A 23,075-nucleotide genomic window follows, 5' to 3' on the forward strand; every position below is an offset into this window, starting at 1 on the left:
CCAGTCACATCTGTATACGTTGAGAGATCTTTCTCAGCATATAAACTGATTTTGTCCAATAAACGTGACAGAAGTTTGTGTGTTAATCTTGAAAAGTTGCTTGTTGTTTATTGTAACTCAAATTTTGGACGTGAAGTTGTGGATTCATAAGTACAAGTGAAACAAGTCTATACAACAGAGAAACTACTTTTCCAGTGCACGTTGTTAAGTTACTTATGGTCTTATGGATGTTTACTTTATGAATTATGAGCAAAGCTCGGAACTTGGGGACTTGTGTATTTGCACGTGGCTAAGCGACCGGACTCCAATGTCAACAAACTCCCGCTTCCAGCACGGAGGTACTGTTAGGTCTGCTATAAAAGTGGTTTCTGGCTGGAACAACATATTAGTAGTATTATGGTATGCTGAAATACGTAATTTTGTAGCATATATATAATAAAAATAAACATGAGCAATATATCAAATTTACTGTTCTGCTCTGCACATTTTATTGCAGTGTATGACTACGTACATTTGAAGATTTTCGAACCCATAACTTCTTCGCCTGTTAGTTAAATATGATTTGAAACGAAAAAAAACTTACTTCCACGTCACATGAAGTGACGGAAGCAAACTTAAAATACTGAATGTTTTCACTGTCACTGTTCTCTGTTCGATTTTCAGCAGTTGCTAGCTGATTTCGTATCTGAGAAAGATAAGTATATCCTACATTTTTCTCGAAAATAGTTTTCAATTTGTATGTCACTACTGGGGCAGGTTTTCTACGACTTGAGCCATGGCTACGGACAAATTTCCCACCAATTTAATCTTTCAATGAATGCCCGTTTCCAGCGTCTAGTTTTGTGGCGCACAATTTACAAAATATAAACTCTCCATTCGAAGAAAATAATATATCTCCTCCGAATTCCTCCAAGAAATTTTATACCTAAAATTTAAAGAAATGTGTTTTCTAACTTCTGTAATATACCCATTCGAATAACACGTATTTTCCAATTCCTCGAACAGGCCGTTTACCTGTAATTCTCTGAATATCATTGGCTTCGACACGACACAGTTTCCTCGTCCGTCTTCCTGCCATTCGATGTGGCCACTTTCTTAGTACACACGACTGTCCCTGAGAGCTTGCAGCGTGAGCTTTGTGTACGTTGTACCTGTAACCTTACTCATGCACACGACACACAAGTCCCCAAGTTCCGAGCTTTGATTATGAGTGATTCAATATAATTTCAATGCCTTTTAGTGCCCTATTTTTGTTGTTTTAGAGCCTTTTTAGGCACCTAAAATACCATTTTTAGTGCCTTAACTTCCAGCGTTCCGAAATTCTTTCGACGCATGCGCCAATTGTGTACGATGTCAGAACTAGTTTGGGATTTTACATTGTTGGAAGGTTTCTTTAACTCTTCTTTCACGGCCTTCTGAGTTTCTTCTCATATTAAAATTATATACATCTTCAAAACTGGGGTTCGGGATGAAAATGTAAAACAGAAAATTCAATTAACATTGGTTTAGAACTTCCCTATCGATAATTAAATCGACATGTTTTTCCTCAAAATCTTATCCACATTTGAAATTATTCAATGTGAAATATTTTGAAATGAACACATAGTATCAGGGATGAAATTTTAAATTTAAAAGTGAAGGTGGAAGGTGAAGGAGTGGAATATAAAATTCAATCAGCAGTGATTTTGAACTTCCTCCTCGAAAACTAAATCGATGTTTTTTTCTCAAAATTTTGTAGTCTACACATCTATTCAAGGAGGTAAATTTTGAAATGAACACACTGTATGTGTGTAATTATAAATTCAGAAATAGGGTGGGGCGAAGGTATGGAACAGAAGATTCAATCATCAGTAGTTTTCACTTCCCTCCTAGAAAATTAAATCAACGTGTTTTTCTTTAAAGTCTTGTTTCCTGCACATCTAAAATTATTCAAGGTTGGAAGTTTTGAAATGAACACACGGTATAACTGTGACACAGAACTGAATCCTCTGGTTGAGACTTCGTTTAGAGGACAAGACAAGACAAGACAAGACGTGAAATGTGTAGTAGTGAGGCCATGCTCAACTTTCGGGGAGTAGACGCGTTTGGCACGGATATCTTTCATTGTCTGCGCCTGTCGGCATTCTCCTGCTTCACTGACTAACAACATTCATGCAACTCTCCTTTCATCCTTGGACTGTGTAATGCACAGTGTCTCAAATGTAGCGGCGCAAGTTTGGCACAGTAGAACGGCGCGGCGTCCTAGCAGCTGCTGTCGGAACAAAGTAAACTAGCTGTATAGACCTGGCTCCTCGACTCTGCTGTCTGTTGTAAAGACTTTGCGACATTTACAGTCGAAACTTCGATATCTCAAAATGTTTTCGGAAATGGATAATACTTCGAGTTATCGAAAATTCGAGATACAAAAAATGTCGAAAAAGTTTCTATTATCATTACTGCACCAATACAATACTTTAACGGTTGCTATGTTTGTTTGTTTATTTACACACTTAGTTACTTACTTATTTACCTACTCATTTATTTGTTTATGTATTTATTTATTATTTATTTATTCAATCATTGATTTATTAATTTATTTTTCGTTTATTTACTCAATTATTGATTTATTCATTTATTTAGTCATTTATTCATTGTTTTATTCATTTATTTATTTATTTAACTATTTATTTATTTACTTATTTATTTATTTATTTATTCATTTATTGATTTACTGATTTATTCATTTATTGATTAATTTATTTATTGAATTATTCATTAATTAATTTATTTATTCATTTATTGATTAATTCATTTATTCATTGATTCATTTATTCATTTATTGATTCATTCATTCCTTTATTGATTCATTAATTCATTTATTGATTCATTTATTCATTTATTGATTCGTTTACTTATTTATTGATTCATTTATTAATTCACTTTTTCATTTATTGATTCATTTGTTCATTTATTTATTTATTCATTCATTTATTCATTCATTCATTTATTCACTCACTTATTCATTTATTCATTTTTATTGAATTATTTATTCATTTATTTATTCATTAATTTATTTATGTACTTATTTATTTATTTATTTATTTATTTATTTATTTATTTATTTATTTATTTATTTATTTATTTACTTATTCATTTATTTATTCATTCATTCATTTACTGATTCAGTTATTTATTTATTCATTCATTCACTCATTTATTCATTTATTTATTTACATATTTATTTATTTTATTTATTTATTTATTTATTTTTACAATTAATTTAAAGATTTGTTCAGATAAGTCATAGTAAGTTCAATTAAATGGTTTTATTATTTTCAGTCTATGACTTAACATACAATATTTAAGGAATAGTTCCTTTATATTACATATTTTTTGCTGTTTTTATTAACGTTTTCATCGCGCCTGCGATATCATCAACACAAACTTAGCCTACATTATCCAATATGTTAACCTCATTTTCAATGTACGCAAGCATAGTGAATATAAAATATCAATAAAACAAAGGTTAAAAGTTAAAATACAAAAAGTAAAAACATTTAAAATATGTGTTACGAGGTTTCACTTACATTTTTACAATTATTTTGATCTGTGTTTATGGTTGATCATGTAAATTTGTATATGTTATTAATTTCATTAGTGTGAGTGAAAACTCGTTTACAACTTGAATTACATGATGTGAAATGTATACATCATGTTACATATTGTGTCTATGTTCGTTACTTAGTGTTTTAGTGTGGTGTTGCTTTATGGTTGAGTATGTGGTTGCTCTCATGTGTCTGTATGGTTAGGTTGAAATTTGGAATTATAGGCCGATGTTGAAGTATTACCTAAAATAGAATAAATATTAGGCATCCAACAAGGAAATCTCAGTGCGCAGAAACCGGCGGGCTTGACTGATTCGCGCAGATGTATGCTCCGGTTCCCAGCATGCTCTCACGCCTACTGCAGGATAGTAAGAGCGTCATAGCATGAGCGTCTCGAGAAGTTCGAGTTGAGTTTTGCTTGTAGAATACCTATGTATTAAATTAATTAAACACCGTTGATTAAATTAAATATACAATTTAGACTTACGTGATTATTTGTGTGTGGTTTAGATGTTATCTTCTATTAGGGAGCAGTGGTGTAATGCTATGTTTTAACGCCGTACAGTCTTAGAAAAAAATTTTGTCGCACAGTTACTTTATAAGTCCCAGAAATGAGGCGGTGCACATGATCAGAGGGCGAGCGACCTGGTTCACAAGAGAAGAACCAGTAGAGGTAGTAGAATTAGTTTTGTTTCGTTATATGTCTAATCATAACGGACTGTCTCCTTTCTGGGACTTACAAAGTAGCTGTGCGACAAACATTTTTTCTGAGATTGTATCTGCTGCTATAGTCGCGTCGCTGTTATTTCCGGCGTGACTCCACATCTTTTCTTACGCATTAGGAAATGAAGGCTCTAAGAAGTCTAGGTAGGCAGTATCGTTCGCCATTTTTGTTCTTTCGTTGCCGAGCTACCAGAAGAGGAATCTATTTGCTGTACCTCAAATATTATCATTTCGGTAGCTCCAATGATAATAAATGAAACGCACTGTAATTGAGTAAATAATTGGGCGGCAAATAACGTTCTCGTGTGCTTTCTGCGAACGCCAACGAAAGAGCCAAAATGGCAGGCGATTATTTTAAGTATTTATCGAGCCTTAGGAAGTGCATAACGTCATCAGCAGCGAATGACAAGACGCACACGTTTAAATGTAGCCGACCTGCAACGTGATTGCCTGCAGGAAATAAGAGCGACGAGACTATAGTATCATTAAGGTAAAAAATTTGTTAGTTGCATTCGAATTTTTATTATACAGAGTGATTTATATAGAACTGACACATTTCTTTCATTAATTGTTTCAAAACGAATTGTGCTAGCGACAACTTATTATACCTAAAATGTAGAGGAATTTTGGGAGATTATTTACCTGTATGGCAAATGTTGAAAATGTCCTCCATCCTGCTTAAGGGACAACTCAACACGTCGTTCCATGTTACTGGCCACTCGTTGGAGGACTCTGTTGTTAGCTTGAATCTCCTGTGTGATGTTGTGCTTCAGATCGTCCAGTGTCTGGGGACGTGTGGCGTAAACCCTGTCTTTTAAGTAACCCCATAGAAAGAAGTCCGGCGTTGTCAAATCCGGAGATCTCGGTGGCCACAGCTACTCAAAGGGCATACCAGGGAGAATTTGGTGTTCGCAATCCTCCCAAAAGAAACACAATACTGGGACTGGTAAACAATTTGGAAACAATTGGATCTCTGGTGAGTGAAAAGGGCAAGCATCGTTCATCTAGGCTTCCCACGGTTGTTGTTGACGTAAGAGCATGACTGGAGCAGTCACCCAAAAAATCATTAAGACGTTTGTCGCAGGAGACAGGGTACACCTACTCAATGTGTCAGAGAGCCTAAAGCCATATAGGGTTACGGTTGTTCATCCGCTACAGGAACCAGATAAGGATAAAAGGTTGAATTATTGCCGTTGGTTTCAGACGTTCATTGTGCAAAATCCTGCCATATTGTCCATCACATGGTTCACAGATGAAGCATGGTTCCATTTATCCGGTTATGTGACGACCGAATAATTTCCAGGAACCTGTGGCCACCGAGATCTCCGGATTTGACAACGCCGGACTTCTTTCTATGGGGTTACTTAAAAGACAGGGTTTATGCCACACGTCCCCAGACATTGGACGATCTGAAGCACAACATCACACAGGAGATTCAAGCTATTGACAACAGAGTCCTCCAACGAGTGGCCAGTAACATGGAACGACGTGTTGAGTTGTGCCTTATGCAGGATGGAGGACATTTTCAACATTTGCTATAGAGGTAAATAATCTCCCAAAATTCCTCTACATTTTAGGTATAATAAGTTGTCGCTAGCACAATTCGTTTTGAAACAATGAAAGAAATGTATCAGTTCTATATAAATCACTCTGTAGTACCGCTCACTTGTCCGCATTTCCGAATTATTCATTAAATAATATTGTAATTTACCGATAGAGCGCATTATTTCATTGTAGTGTTCTGGACTGAACCTGGAAATAAAATGAATATCTTTGTAACTTAAACTATGAAGGACATACCTCGTTAATTTAGTACTTTCCCAATCTCATCCCTTACGTTCCTTCTCCATATTACATTGCTATAATTCTAATTTCATGAATTTATAAAGCTCTTCATACTGTTGGACTTACTAAAATAAGCTTCGTGTCATCTATTTCATTATACCTTCAATATTACCGCGATTGGAGGCCTTGCAATCAATATATTTGCCATGACATTCCCTATTTCGACCTTGCACCGTACGGAAATCCGTTTAGAATTCTCTGGCAAGACTTCTGATCGGAATTCGGTCATGTAGACAGTGGCAATACGGCCAAATGGGCGATGCTACATTTAAAATAATGCAAAGAATAAAAATCCGAGTCAGCCTCGGTATAGCGCTGGCCTCCCGTGCTCGAGGTTGCGGGTTTAATCCCGGCCCAGATCGATGACATTATGCGACAGGCTCATGTCAGTAGATTTACTGGCACGTAAAAGAACTCCTGCGGGACAAAATTCCAGCAGATCGGCGACGCTGACATAACCTCTGCAGTTGCGAGCGTCGTTAAACAAACCATAATTAAAAATTAAAAATCTGAACGTGCCGTACGGATCCATTCCGGTAAGCGGACATCTACCTTTACTCTACTACTTTAGAGCTAACTACGATTTTAATATTACTTGTAACTGTTACATAGCACAGTTGCATAAATAACTATTATCCGCGTTTATTTAATAATGCGTTTAATGAGTTCATTATATGATCGTGGACTGAGTGCGATATGTAAATTATTACCGCGGTAATGAATCCCATTACCATGGTGATATGAAGATGAATAAGTATCCATTATCAAACCAACGCGGATAATAGTACATTATGCAACGAGCCTATAATGAATGTAATTAAGAAGTGAGTATGGATATTTATGAAACTAGCACATACGACTTTTTATGCTCGACCATATTTCTAACTTGATATTATTAATTTTTTAGCAATGTCCGTATGTTGTGAGATGTGAGCAGACGCGAAAGTATTGATTTTTTCCGAGGAACAGATGTCCACATTGACCTTGCTAGGCCATAAGAACCTACAGAGATAACATTGAAATTAAATTAGACATTGAAAAACGAGATGACAAATTGATTTTATTTGAATATTATTTACAATTAACGCTAATTATTATAGTAACAGAACATAACCTTCTGCGACAGTATTGGATTTCCAGCCTCCGTGACTTTTCGCTAATTCTCTTTCGATTGCATATCCGAGAATAATCGATACTTGCGGTTTTATAACGGTAGAAAGCTGGCCTGTCATTGGCTGAACAGTTGTAACCTGAGTCGTCATTGGCTGAAAGACCTGACCTTTAATGAGTAGGTGTACTTTAATGACATGCATTAAAGGTCTGCTACCAGGTGTATAATTACTACATTTCGGCATGGTCGAGGATAAAGAAATATAAAACATTTATTTCAAACCCCAAACATCTTTACAATCCCAACCATGCTAACAATAACAGTCATGAACAGCATAAACGTTTGAATACGAATTCTATGATTTCCCTGTCGCTTTTTTTTACGTTTTGGAGAGACGAGCTGTTGTAGAGTTTCAGAAGCAGTGATATAGAGGAAAGCTTCCCACCAGACATCACTGTTTCCACTCTTGTTACAATGGCTAGTGCAGAAATCTTGGGAAGAGTGGCGGAGAAAATGGAGACACCGTAGAATAATTCGATGCACATGACGTTCCGTGTTTTCGCCGAGTTGTGAACTCGTTTCTCCTTGACATGTCACCCACTCTACAATCTGTACCTATTCATCTGCTCTTCATAACATGTTGTATTTCCTATCTAACATCCCGTCTGTTTGCAAGGAAATGGGGTCATTACTGAGAGATTAAGAACAAGAAAGTTGCGCAGTTTTTTAATTCGTGAGGTAGGTAGCGCTCACATCGCAAGGACATTTAGTAATAATTCACACTTCGATGGCGTAGCAGGAAATTAAAGTTTCGAGATAACCCACGAGATGGTTCGGTTGAACTTGCAGTCCTAATTTCCTTCTTTTATGTGGGATGGAAGACTTTTCATAATTTAATGCCCTTGGGAATTCCGAGTCCACGTGTAATTATACGAGAACTGTGGTGGAATGGGAAAATAGTTGAGTTCATACACAAATGTTGCGAGACCTGCGGGTGTAGAACCCTGTTGCCTTGGATGAGAAAACATAACATACCGGTATTCTATGAGTGTTATCACACAGGTTATTTCAGAAGAACTATTCCTAACCCTCTGATGTGATAGAGGGCATATATTTAAACTATTTTCTTAGTGTGTTCGGAAATGATTCCGTATCGATTTAGGTAAGTGGAGAAATGAAGATTTCGAAGAAATTCACGTGAAAAGTAACTTCGTTTTATAATTTTTACCATTATAGGATAAATCTACATTACACCCCTGCCGTGGCTCAGTAGTTAGACTTCCAGCTTGTCATGAAGGAGACCCGGGTTCGAGTCCCGATGAGGTCTGGAATTTTTCTTTGACTTCTACTACATAATACTACTTTTGACCAATAAGACTGTACGGAACGACGTGTTTCAACCAATCATTGTTGCATATCCTACACTTTTTATCACATCCCTAGCATTTGTTTTTATCACCTCCCTAGCATTTCTTTGTTTTATCACTTCACTAGCATTTATTTCTTTGTTTGCCAAGATTGTACTTTCAATAATTGTACCTTTTAAAATGATTCATATTTATTTCTTCATCCTTAATTAAAACTTTTCTATCATTTATCTTGTTTACATTATTAGGTTATGTTACACCTTCTGTTGTATGAGATTATGGATAGTCACGTATCAGAGATTGTTTAATATATATTGATAATTGAAGTGAAATGCAACTGTTTTAATAAAAGTGAAACTGAATCAATAAAGCCTTCTTGACTAGTAATCGTCCATAGAGTTAAATGAAGATTGTATAGTTGGCACAACTGGTAACAAGAGAACAGCTCATCATAACACACAACTGTCATCTAGCGGAATATTATTTAATGATGAGATGGTACAATAATAATGTGACTTTTATTCTGCTTTAACCACCACACACCCGAAAACAATGTGATTTTATTTCTAATAATTCATCCTATAACAATGGGTATTCCACTCAACACAGCAACACAATAGTCGTTATTGCACTCCACACGACGACAATGGCAATACACGAACGTGTATTATTGAGAAGGACAACAATGTACTCCTAATTTCAATTAATGTTCACAATGCACTATGTGCAGAACAAAACTGTCAGTTCTAAGTTCACAATTCGCTTGCCTTGGTTGGTCCTTCTAGCTCACTGTTCAAGTTCACTGCACATCGAACTCAGGTCTTCCCAACTGCGTCACATTCGCCTGGTGGACACGGTCACAGTTACGGACTCACTCACTCAAGTTCACCGCACGTCGAACCCAGGCTCCCCAGATGCGGTCCGTTGTACGTCGAACTCAGGTCCCCCTAACTCGCTGTTGGCCAAGACAAGATTTGAAGACTGATTGACTCTGTCGGCCACTGACGGTGTTATTTATTACACTATATTTTCTGGAATCTTCGATTCGCTTGGCTTTCACAACCTTCGAGAGAAATCCACTTCTCGATGCTTCCCTTGCTCTCCCCGCTCCGCGCCGTCACCGTAGTTCTCCTCCCCTCGCTCCGGTACCGCGCTACAGATCCTACCGAAGCTCGAGTTTCCGTTTCCCCGCGCCTTCCTTCTCGCTAGGTGCGCGCGCACATTCCTGACCCAACCAGAAGTTTCCAGACTGGTGCCAGAATATATATCCAAGGCAGTTTAGTATAATTAGTAAGACAATATTTTATTATCTATTTTATTAGAGTACTTTATGTCTTATAATCATATAAACTTTCTTCTAATCGTGTAATAGTCAATTAAATGCCACTCGAGTTTTGATTTTCTCTAGATAAGGTCGCAGTTGGAGTTTTTCTCGGTGTCCTCTCATTTTTCCCCATATTAGGCATGGACATCATTCCGTCATCATTCCACAGCATTCCCCGATCGCCAGCTGGCGACGCACGGAGGGGGCTGGCCTAGGGACGAGGTGGGTTGCCTTCTCGAAACCTGGGTACACAGAGAACTTTAGTGTGGTTTTGGGAATGCGCCTAGCTTGATGGTTAGCGCAATATATCGTAACAGATTGCAGTCCTGGGTCGTAGTGCCCCCCTTTCCGTAAAATTTTATTTCATTTCCAAGCCTACATTACTCAAATATTATCAAAATATAATTTTAAAAAAATGACGAGGTATTATCGAGTCCATTAATCATTAACAATGCTGTCCGATTTGTATAATGTCCTTATTTCTGCGTTTAAAGATATGGTAACCATAGTAAGAGATAATCTGATTTCTTTTGTTCGTAGAAAGAACGGTAAAAAAGCTCTCTGTTTTATCAACATACTCGTAATATTGGAATTACCGTAATATAACTTTTGTATCACTGCTGAAATTTTATGTGACCCCAAATGCATCAGAGATCAGACTGTGTATTAATGTCTTTAAAATTTGTTGATGTAATTTTCTTCATTTTCTGACGGTAGTGTTATTCTTTGCAGTGCACGACCTTCTAAGCTGAGGGCCAAGCTGGCCATAGCCGGCATCTGGTGCGTGGCTGGCGCTTTGGCTGCACCGATGGCCGCCGCCCTCAGAGTTACGGAAATAGAAGACGACCCCGATCCCAGTGAGTATAAACCATTCCTACATGGTGCAATCAATAAATTTCCGATGCACTTGTATTTATTTTACTGTTACATATATATTCGCGTGTCATTGAAGATCATTGCTTCCATGCCTGTTGAGTCAGTCTATCAAACAGCGTCGGATTGTCTTTAAGAATTAAGACTGGTTCACAATAAACCGGGAACGAGAACCAGAATGAAAACGAGAAGCAGAGGACGTGAATATGAAAATTTTTGATTCACAATAAACCGAGAACGTAGACGACTATGCATATCGATATGCATGTCAATAACGATATGTAAAGTCGATATTACGCATTCCGGTGTTATTTGTGTATAATTGACAAATGGCGTTCTCTCATGAGTACAAGGCAGCCAACATAAACACAGGTTAACCAACTTCGAAATTTCAACTGAAACATTTCATTAGGTACGGTACTATAAATATGCCCATGCATCTTTATTATCACAACCTATTTTAAGTCTATCATAACGTAAAATAATTAGAGAAGAAACATTTGTAATAGAACGAAAATGAACACAACAGTAGTTATTGAATTGAAGCATGAATATGTAGTGTGTAATGCAACCAATACAGTAATAAAATATGATTCGCTTCCGATCGGTGTTCAAAGATGCAGCTATTGAAAGCCACGTATTCTCCTTCATTTTCTCATCTTTACACGCGGCGCGCTGCTTATCCTAAACGTGAGGATTTTCCTCAACACCCAATATTAGAAACTCATCACAGCACAGAACAAAATAATGCATAGGTTATTTCACGGTCTTCTTGCTACAAAATATATGACAACAAAATAGCTTTTAGGTGGCAATAGAATGAATCTAGTGGGCTGTGATCGGAAGCGTGAACGCCAAAGTTGAAACTTGGTCAACTCTCCGTTCCCGATCCCGGGCTCCGGCAAGCTTTTCGCTAATTGTGAATGCTCACATTTAAATGTACACATTTTAACAATTTTACCGTTTTCGTTTTAGTTCCTTTTCACGTTTCCGGTTTATTGTGAACCAGCCTTTAATCTTCTACACATGATTTTGAGCAAACATGTCAAGGACCTAATGCGATTTTTCCTTGAATCTCTCCATATACACCTTATGGATAGTCTTCTTCTCTGCCTCTCAAGTGATGCATTTAGTATAGATTCCAGGCGTTTTCCTGGTTCTACATAAATTCTCCGTTTCTCATGTCCTGTGTGTTGTATATATTCAGGGGAGCTCCGGAACCTTATTGATTGTCTGTGTTCGTTTTTTATGTTCGTGTCGGAAAAATGCAATTTACTAAAATTAAAAACAGGATGTTTCTTAAGTCTAGTAGTGAAATGCAATAGAATATTAAGTGACGATACAAGATTTGTAACTGCTTTTTACAAATTCGAGGAAAAGTTCGAAAAACGAGCAGAAGAAGTTTTTCAGTTTCCGAGATTTTGTAATACATTTTACAAAAATGTATTATACAACATTTTTTGCACGATCATATTCTTAAAATTGCAAATACAATATATTTTGCATTGAACATTTACAGCAATAATATTTATTTATTTGTTTATTTATTTATTTGTTTGTTTGTTTATTCATTTATTGATTTATTTATTTATTTATTTATTTATTTGGTTATTTATTTATTTAACTATTTATTTATTTAACTCTTTCTTTCTTTCTTTCTTTCTTTCTTTCTTTCTTTCTTTCTTTCTTTCTTTCTTTCTTTCTTTCTTTCTTTCTTTCTTTCTTCTGGTGTGGTATTGAAATATTAAAGACGTGAAGATTTGTGTCATTTTCATACCAAATAATTATGTATTGAAGAATGTACATCATATAAAGCTATTCAAATCAAATTTGTAGATTTATTGACATATCCCCTTTTCAAAATAAACGATTCAATTCGTTTTATCTGTAGAAGAACGTACGCCTACTGAAAACCATCGGAGAATAGTTGGAATATTTGGAGAGACATGCGTAAAAAAATTCCAATTGAATACGCCGGATTTTCAACGTTGGAGATTTATATATATTTTTTTTATTTCCGGATACACTCGCTTGCTCATTTGCCCTCAAGCAAGACCCTCTGGGAGTAAAGCACAGAAACTTCCGCTCTCTTACAACCGGTTTCTCGGAAGACAAGATAGGCCTAATGACTAATTAGTTACCAATACCTAAAGTTATTAATTAGTTCCGTAATTATACTCCTAAGTATCTCCAAAGTTTCGTTCGGTTACTAATGAATTTTTAACTGATAAAGGATTTAACAAATGTGGACGAAGTTCTACTGTATTCGCGTAGATGGATCTAATGATGTATGACATTATTCAGGAATCTAGACATCTTATTCACAAAATAAATAATGTTGTATAAAAACTAAAATTATCAATAATTTTTCAGTTGCCAAAGGATAGCCTAACTCATCAATTTTCGTTACCAATTTCGTGGCTGCAAATTTATTCAAGCGCAAACGTTTGTGGAACTCTTCTTCGCTATATTTAAAAAAAAACCCCCGATTTTTATACACTCTTCGTCTATTAATGCTGTATTCTATATCAAATACTTCTTCATATGAAGACAAACATCTACTCTGAAGTATTCTTTCTTACTTAGGACTTTTAAGGAACCCGGAGGTTCATTGCCGCCCTTACATAAGCCCGCCGTCGGTCCCTATCCCAAGCAATATTAATCTAGTCCCTACCATCATATTCCACCTCCCTCAAATCCATGTTAATATTATCCTCTCATCTACGTCTCGGCCTTCCTAAAGGTCTTTTTCCCTCCGGCCTCCCAACTAAAGGCTGTGTGATGTATCTTGTCTCACTGTGAAAAGAGAGAGAAAGAAGATACGTCTTACTTCGTCTGTGTTGTTATGGCGCTGGGGGAGTTGAGCGGTGCCGTCCAACCATCCAGTGGCGGAAGGGACTAGTTTATACATTCTGTAGCCCAAAATAAAATAACAAAATATCTCTCATCGTACTGTGTAGTTCCGTCATTGAGATTGTCTTTCAAGAAACTGAGTTCCGGGAGCCTGTACAATAACAAGATTTTGAAAGGAATCCTGAAAATTTACAACCCTCCTATAATCTCCATCCTCATTTGAAGGGACTTGGTTTTATTGCTACTGAGACAAGGTAAACCATACCAGGTATAACACTCTATATACATTTCTGGATTCGCCCATACGTGCTACATGCTCAAACGTCTGGATTTAATGTTCCTAATTATGTCAGGTGAAGAATACAATGCGTGCAGTTCTGCGTTGTGTAGCTTTCTCCATTCTCCTGTAACTTCATCCCTCTTAGCCCGAATATTTTCCTAGAGATGGCACTTGTTACACGACCCTCTGAAAGCACGTCAACAGCTATATTTGTTACAAACAAACTACAGGATAAAATTATTTTCCGCGAAATTTACCGGAATACCGCTGACTAACACGCCCTCACAACTCGAGTACGTGCCGTTTGTTTTATGGGGATGTGAAATTAATTCTTTTGTTTCGGTCCAGTATAAAGCGAAGCCAGCGTGTGGCGAACAAAGCTTCCTTGTGCTTGCTCCACATGGATCCCACGGCTATTTTGAAACTTCTTCTCACCGCATATCTAGGTACATCTTCATAAGGGATGTGAGTCGCGATGGCTTGATGAGTTATTATTATTATTATTATTATTATTATTATTATTATTATTATTATTATTATTATTATAAAAATGGGAAATTTATCGTTTGAAGAGGTGGAAAAATACAAATACCTGCGAGCAACAATAACAAATATAGGCCTAAATGATACTCGGGAGGAAATTAAACACAGAATAAATATGGGAAATGCGTGTTATTATTCGATTTCTGTCATCTATAGTCTGCTGTCAAAAAATCTGAAAGTTAGAATTGATAAAACAGTTATATTACCGGTTGTTCTGTATGGTTGTGAAACTTGGACTCTCACTCTGAAAGAGGAACATAGGTTAAGGGTGTTTGAGAATAAGGTGTTTAGAAAAATATTTGGGGCTAAGAGGGATGAAGTTACAGGAGAATGGAGAAAGTTACACAACGCAGAGCTGCACGCATTGTATTCCTCACCCAGCATAATTAGGAACATTAAATCCAGACGTTTGAGATGGGCAGGGCATGTAGCACGTATGGGCGAATCCAGAAATGCATATAGAGTGTTAGTTGGGAGGCTGGGGGGAAAAAGACCTTTGGGGAAACCGAGACGTAGATGGGAAGATAATATTAAAATGGATTTGAGGGAGGTGGAATATGATGGTAGAGACTGGATTAATCTTGCTCAGGATAGGGACCAATGGCGGGCTTATATGAGGGCGGCAATGAACCGGCAGGTTCCTTAAAAGCCAGTAAGTATTATTATTATTATTATTATTATTATTATTATTATTATTATTATTATTATTATTATTATTATTATTATTATTATTATTATTATTATTATTATTATTGCACCTGTAAAAGACTTTTTGCAGGATAGTGTTTTTTGCTATATCTGCAGCTATTGTTGTTAGATTTTAAAAGTTAGAATTCCCACATAGAAACTTGTTGCCAGGAAAATGATTCTTCATAACATAAAACTACACTGAAATAGACCCATTACAGCGCACTTATTGTTACTTAGTTACCATTATAGTGCAGTTTTCCGAAGGCTTTGGAATAATATTGCACTAAATTTTCAATGCAAAATATATTGTATTTCCAATTTTAAAAATATGATCGTGCAAATATTGTTGTACAATACACGATTGTGGAGTGCATTACAAAATCTGGGAAATTTAAAAACTCAATCTGCTCGTTTTTCAAAGTTTTTCTTGGTTTTATAAAAAACACTTACCTACCTTGTATCGTAATATACTATTTTGCACGATCATTTTTTTTTTTGCTCTATTTACAGCTATTTTGTTAGATCTTGAAATTTAGAATTCCCACACAGAAACTTGTTGCTAGAGAAACGATTCTTCTTTACATAAAACTATATGGAAATAGACTCATTATAGTGCACTTATTGTTACTTAGCTACCATTACACTGCAGTTTTGCGAAGGCTTTGGCATAATATTTCTCTAAATATTCAGTGCAAAATACGAGTATATTGTATTTGCAATTTTAAAAATACGATTGTATAAAAACTGTACAATACACGTTTGTAAAAAGCATTTCCTTATATCGATCATTATATACTATTACAATGTTGTTAACGTGGGCTCTCCACTGGGTTTATTGTAACTCGTGGATTTATTGGGTTATTTTACGACGCTGTATCAACATCTAAGTTATTTAGCGTCTGAATGAAATGAAGATGATAATGCCGGTGAAATGAGTCCGGGGTCCAGCACCTAAAGTTACTCAGCATTTGCTCGTATTGGGTTGAGGGAAAACCCCGAAAAAAACCTCAACCAGGTAACTTGCCCCGACCGGGATTCGAACTCGGGCCACCTGGTTTCGCTCCCAGATGCGCTGACCGTTACTCCACTGGTATGGACTGTTGTTAGGTCTTCAAAGTTATATTAGAGGAGAAAAATTCGCTCGGGCGCCGGGGATCGAACCCGGGTTCTTGGTTCTACGTACCAAGTGCTCTAACCACTGAACTACTCCGAAGTTCAATCCACAGCATCAGATCCAATCCCTCTCCTCTAGTGTTTTTCGCTTTTTGGGTAGAGGAGAAGGATTCGATCCGGTGCCGTGGGTTGAACTTCGGCGTAGCTCAGTGGTTAGAGCACTTGGTAAGTAGAACCAAGAACCCAGGTTCGATCCCCGGCGCCCGAGCGAATTTTTCATCTCTAATCATCATTGTTACCATAACAGATGTATTATGTAGGACCAAAAATATTAATCTTTACGTAAAAACAAATGAAGTTACATTTAGAATTTTATTTAATTAATTCCTCGTAACCTTAAAACAAAAAATAAAATAGTTGTCAGTGCATTTCGTTGTTTGTTATTTCAATTCCTTAACATTTTTTGTTATAAATTTTTCCTGTGAAGCATATAGTGAGGATAATATTTAAAAATAATTTACTTCATATGTTAAAGCCCTGTGTTCAGTACTTCGAATCCCACAATGTACATTACTCAAATAAGGTGAATAATAGTTGGTACAACCTGTTAACAAGGAAAATCGGGAAAGAAATAAAACTATATTTATGGAGGGCCATTAACTTAATCACATAAATTATAAAAAGCTATAAAAAAATCCGAAATATTCAGTTAGATTGTGTTCCAACATTATTGCACTAGTATGTCTCCTCATTTCAAGACATTTGCGAATACTCCTATAAGAACAAAGACGTCCACACCTGTGGAGTAACAGTCAGCGCGTCTGGCTGCGAAACCAGGTGGCCCGGGTTCGGTTCCCGGTCGGGGCAAGTTACCTGGTTGAGGTTTTTTCCGGAGTTTTCCCTCAATCCAATATGAGCAAATGCTGGGTAACTTTCGGTGCTGGAACCCGGACTCATTTCACCGGCATTATCACCTTCATCTCATTCAGACGCTAAATAACCTAAGATGTTGATGAAGCGTCGTAAAATAACCCACTAAAAAAAAGAACAAAGACGATTCCTGTAGCGCCAGTCTTCTGTTTTTATCAGCCTCTGCCGAGAGTACTCTTTCTTTTTCCCTCCGTACCCCCAAACACACTCTCTCTCTGTTGCTTTCTCTCCACCACATTTCCGTCTGTAGCCTATAGCAACCGCTGACCGCGCTCTTCACATTCGTTTTTCAATTGTCACAGTTTATCCACATTCAAAACCGCAGATTTCGTTGAATTTCATTTTAGCCCTACGCCAGATTAATTGGATAAAGAGTTTCTGAACCGCTTTTCACAGGCAAAACACAGAATTTAACAGCGCAAGGTCGGAGCTCTGCGAATGGAACATCTAATTGCTCCGTTATTCTATAGCGGTTATAATAACATGGCTGCAGTTCAAATTTCGCAAGCTAAAACAAACGAATACAGGCCTATCAGTGCAAATACATGTTCTGCTATGCTTTAAGGAAGGAACATTTATGTTACAGTCTTTAATTTCCCATAGTAGCTACCATCGCAGCCAGAACACGATTTTTGTAATAGGGCTCACATGTTTTCGTGTTGCAGTAGATAATAAACTTAAAAGTACAAGAATAGAACTGAAATCCTTCGAATTTAGTCCTATATTATTGTATGCCACTGAGTTCCGGATCGTGAAATTAAACGGGAAAATGAAGAAGTGAAATAATTCTTGGCAATTGTGTTACGTTCCCCACACTCTACAACTAAAATCTTGCTTCTCCTTAAATGGTCCCGGCTTCGAATAAAACTCATGTTCGCCTGTATACGTCCCTGGAGGGGGGAAAATATTACACATAAAAGTTTGTGTAGTCTGTCGGAATTTTTTGTGTCGACAAGTACGCACTCTTCTCTATCAAAGTGTCGTTATTGGTGGTTTAGCGAGGTTCGTGGGTTCAAATGCAGATGAGGGCGATGGGTTTTTAAAGAAATACAAGTCCACACCTGTGGAGTAACGGTGAGCGAGTCTGGCCGCGAAACCAGGTGGCCCGGTTCGCATCCCGGTCGGGGCAAGTTACCTGGTTGAGGTTTTTTCCGAGGTTTTCCCTCAACCCAATACGAGCAAATGCTCTGTAACTTTCGGTGCTGGACTCCGGACTCATTTCACCGGCGTTATCACCTTCATTTCATTCAGACGCTCAATAACCTGAGATGTTGATACAGCGTCGTACAATAACCCAATAAAATAAAAGAAATACAAATTTTTAGCATAGCTTCCTCCGGGAGGGAAGTAAAGTTGTGGGGTCAGTGTCGTAGGTTTATGGCACGTAAAAGAATCCTTCCTTAATGACTTATAACTTTCGACTCAGTCATTTCCTGACTATGGTTCCTTATCTCAAATTGATACATATGCCCTTCCCCATCATCCCTGAAAGTTTGTAACACCACCTCGGAAACATCCTTTATAGTTCCTCAATCTTATAGCGCATACCGGCACAAACAGCGCTCAACGAGCGCGCGCGCCCGAAACGGAGAGGAAGATACGTCAGATGTCTGAATGACATAGACTTGCCTTAAGTAGAGGAGAGGGAAACGACCACTCAGTTATCTAGTGGAGTGCAGTGTGTAGGCCTATTCTCAGTAACTGTTTCACGTTGCTTACCTACTGCTACAGTACAGTATGGAGGAATCTAAAAGACGGAATGTAACATTTAACATTTAACGATTTACAGCTCGAACTTATTGATCTTCAATGTGACCTAAGGGCTAAAGATCGTTTGAATAATACTACTAGCCTGGTTGAGTTTTACAAGACTAAACATTAGCAATAAAATCCACGACTACACAGGCTGGCTGTGAAAATGATTGCTATGTTTGGCTCAACATTATATTTGTGAGCAACTGTTTTCTATAATCAACTTTAATAAAGGCAGACATCGAACATCTGTAACTGATGTTTCATTACGATCAGTAGGCTACTGTTCCTTTCAGCTGCCAACAGCATAAAACACCGTTTTCATGTACTGATAAATAAAAATATAACAAAATGATATTGTACATTTAAGTAGCTAGAGAATTTCTATTATTCTTGTAAAATAAATATTTCTTTACTAGCCGTACCCGTGCGCTCCGCTGCACCCGTTAGAAATAAATATAAAGTAATTACATAATTAAAATAGGACATTTGATCCAGGGAACATTCGTGTTTTATAGAAGGATAAATCGTTTAATATGTTACTTAATTTAAATTGCATCCAAATAATTAAAATGCGATCATTTTGGTCCAGAGACACTCATTTGGTGCAATGACAATTCCTTTAACATGTTTCTTAATTTTTATTACATGCAACCATAGTTTAATGAAGATTGACATCATTTAGATTTAATGTGTATATTTTATTTCACTTGTTATAGGTTTCCATTGAATTATGGTAATAACTTAATTTTAACCCTTGTTTTCTACGTATTCAGTAAATGGCGCTTGACCCACTATGGTTCTGAACCCTTCAAATAACTTAAAATTATATTATATAATATTACATATTATATTATATTATATTATATTATATTATATTATATTATATTATATTATATTATATTATATTATATTATATTATATTATATTATATCAGAAGTTACTGTAATAACGTTATAGCATTACGTCCATCTAGAGAAACTACACTTTCCAATGGTGAAATAATAATTAATTATACAAATCGGTTAATTTAGCTTCCGATATTACTTCATACAAACACAGAAACATTCTCTGTAGGCTATCTTTCATAGCTTTCGATTGTTGCTGTCCAAGGCCCCTTATAGACGAAGTCATTTGTTTTTTATTTCATTATACGGCCTTAGATGGCAGTTAATTTAATTTTAAAACTCATTTATCTCATTAAATATCAGTCCTATCAAAATTTTTCAAGGAATAAAACTTATCGCAAATTATTTTTAAAGAAACATTGTTATGTAACAATTTCACAAAAATCAATCATAAGCGAGATATTTCGATTTGTTTAATTCAGGCCCCCTTATAACCCCCCTTTTAAATAATGTATTTTTAATGCCATATAACCTAAAATCTTAGTTACAGCGAACATAATTTATATTCCAATTTTCATCGAAATCCGTTCATCCATTATCGCGTGAAAAGGTAACAAACATACAGACAGACAGACAGACAGACATACAAACAAAAATTAAAAAAAAGCGATTTTCGGTTTCAGGGTGGTTAATTATATATGTTAGGACCAATTATTTTTGGAAAATCTAAAATTACCAGAAACATTTCGGCTACAGATTTATTATTAGTATAGATTAATTAATAATAGTGCAAGATAGTTTTGCAAACACTGAACGGGAATTCATTTCATAAACATTCGTAATAGTACTTCCTTTTGTGTTTATTTTGTACGAGATCACCCCTTCTTGCAGTCCACCCTTATACAGAGCGCAGCTAATATCTGCATTCCGCTCATGAGCTGTGAGCCGGCTCGTAGAGCTCAAACCTTGTGCAGGCCTGTTATACGCAAAATGCATGTCGATATCACACGTAAGTTTTGTTTTATATAACTTTGAAAATGTCTACTTCTTTTTTTTTACTAACCTGGTATAATAATATAATAATCCGTGGCGCTACAGCCCGTGAAGGGCCCAGAACGACCAGCCGGCTGCTGGCCTCACGCCCACATGCCGAAGCAGAGGTAGACGATCATCCAACCAGAATGAAGGTATCGTGTGGTTAGCACGATGATCCCCCCAGCCGTTATAGCCGGCATCCACAACCGGATTTCGCTACCTATCGTAACCTGGTATAATACAACATGAAAAAATTCTCATTCTAACCATATGATTGACGCTGTTTTTCCTATAGCTTTAGAAGTGGACGAGACTGTTTCATGTTACCTTTGTTCTCCCTGTCATTTTAATTTAACCATTGCTCCAATGTCGGCATTTCACATCTCCATGACACTGCAGTTGAAAAAAGTCGTCAGATACAGAACTGCCATTTCTAAATGACCATACCCCTTGAGGGCAGTTCTCAGTGCCATCTGTCCAGGACGTTATGCGGGTCTTTACAAAAGAGTCTGAAACATTCAAATAATGGAGACTCGTGCACAAAGGGCAAAATGTGAATAAAAGCGGAACTTCAAGCCGGATTAAAAGCAAAGCATTACAAGAAACGTGTAGATGTGACGGAGCAGTTGCTCGTCTTTCTCTCTGAGAGTTGAGACCTCGAGAATCTCTGCAAACACAGAAAATGGGATTGACTGAGGTTATTTATATAATCACATTTGAGCTTTAAGCAGAGCGGAAAGAAAAGATGAAACTGCAGTAAGACGATCTTGTGGTTTGTCCCTCTTTGTGGACTCGGGCTTATCAAATTCTAAAGACGTTTTATTCTCGAACAATGACATAAAACTTCTTTATGCATATTACTGGGATTACAATTGTGACGTAAGGATGGGAATTCAGAGCAGAAATAGAGAAGGAAAATTCGCTGCAATACTTCTATTATGTGTATGGATTCACATCTGAATTCTCAGGCTTGTAACTAACTCCAAGGATGCTCATGGTCGTTTACTTTACAGTAGGACGATCGGAAAGCGACTACAGTCTATCACTGCTATTTATACAGGGACATCATTTTATTTTTACTTCAATTTTTATTGTACCTGAGTTTTTTAATGTACTTCACTCCCACCCCTCTACTAGTAAACTTCAAGCGTCCTCCACACAGAACCAAGACCGCGTATGCAGTACTGAGTTAGTGAGTATAGTGCGTTCCAGAAAAATGTTCACGTTTTCCAGTGACGAAAGAGCTTTCAATATTGAATCATATTTTCGCACAGGTACTGTCGTCCGTTTGCCTACGTCGCATCCCGATTTCCCCCACTTGCTTCTGTTCGCCGCTCTGTAAATTCTAGTAGCTGGGTTGTCTTAGCTCTTTTTGAAAACATTAATTTCTGTTTGGAATTGGACGTCTACGTAATATTATACAACTATTTAAAATAACTTAAATAAAAGGGCGTCATTAAGTAATTAACTGTCACGTGATTCCCCCCCCCCCTTGCTACGACCCTGCAACAAAATCACTTGAACTGACAGTAGATAGCATTTCTGAGTAATTTTATCTTTTCGGATCGGGCAGAAGTGAAGATTGAATTTGCAGTACGTAAGGTACTCTTTTATAGAGTAGGTACAGAATTATTTCAACATGAGTTACTCGTATGAAAGACGAAACTGGTCATTGGAATTAGTCTATAGTGCGATAATATGCACAAAATAACTGCAGCCTATATCGAAATGAACGGCCACTATTTTAAAAAATGTGTTTAAATATCTATATTATGATTAGCCTATTTTTCAGTTTAACTTCATTCTCTATATTGTACGCTAATGTGCTGTAACAGTACAATATACACTGCATAATTAATACATCCGAATGGATAGCTCAGTTCGTGAGTAAATACACTAAGTATTAATACAGTACTGCATTTTGATTAAACAGAAACCTAATGAAAATTATCAAACTCAAAATTGCGATATTTCCTAGTTTACATAAATGGGTGAACTACTTTTCTTCCCTCCTATACCTAGTAAAGTGATTTGTATTTTACGCCAGTATCATCGAACTCCAGTCTTGGAAGGGGGAGCAAGCGGTGTTTCCTGTTGTAGACCTTTAATCCAAAGATATAGGCAGGTTGATATTAAAAATGTGAGTAAAAATAAAATGATGTCCCTGTATAAGCTGTACCATCAGCGAACGGTGGAATTGGTGA

At 36.7% G+C, this 23,075-nt stretch overlaps 1 protein-coding gene across 4 annotated transcripts in view; it reads left to right on the forward strand.

Annotated features, from left to right (window-relative positions):
- Positions 1-23,075, forward strand: part of LOC138702919 (neuropeptide Y receptor type 1-like) — a 709,682-nt gene that overhangs the window by 500,232 nt on the left and 186,375 nt on the right. For all 4 annotated transcript variants that reach the window (XM_069830324.1, XM_069830323.1, XM_069830322.1 and 1 more), the window contains one exon: positions 10,687-10,811. In XM_069830324.1, the coding sequence (XP_069686425.1) occupies positions 10,687-10,811 (125 nt within the window). The remainder of the gene's footprint in view (positions 1-10,686; positions 10,812-23,075) is intronic.

The sequence above is a fragment of the Periplaneta americana genome, chromosome 7 (assembly GCF_040183065.1).
Source record: "Periplaneta americana isolate PAMFEO1 chromosome 7, P.americana_PAMFEO1_priV1, whole genome shotgun sequence".
In the NCBI taxonomy this organism is placed as follows: Eukaryota; Metazoa; Arthropoda; class Insecta; order Blattodea; family Blattidae; genus Periplaneta; species Periplaneta americana.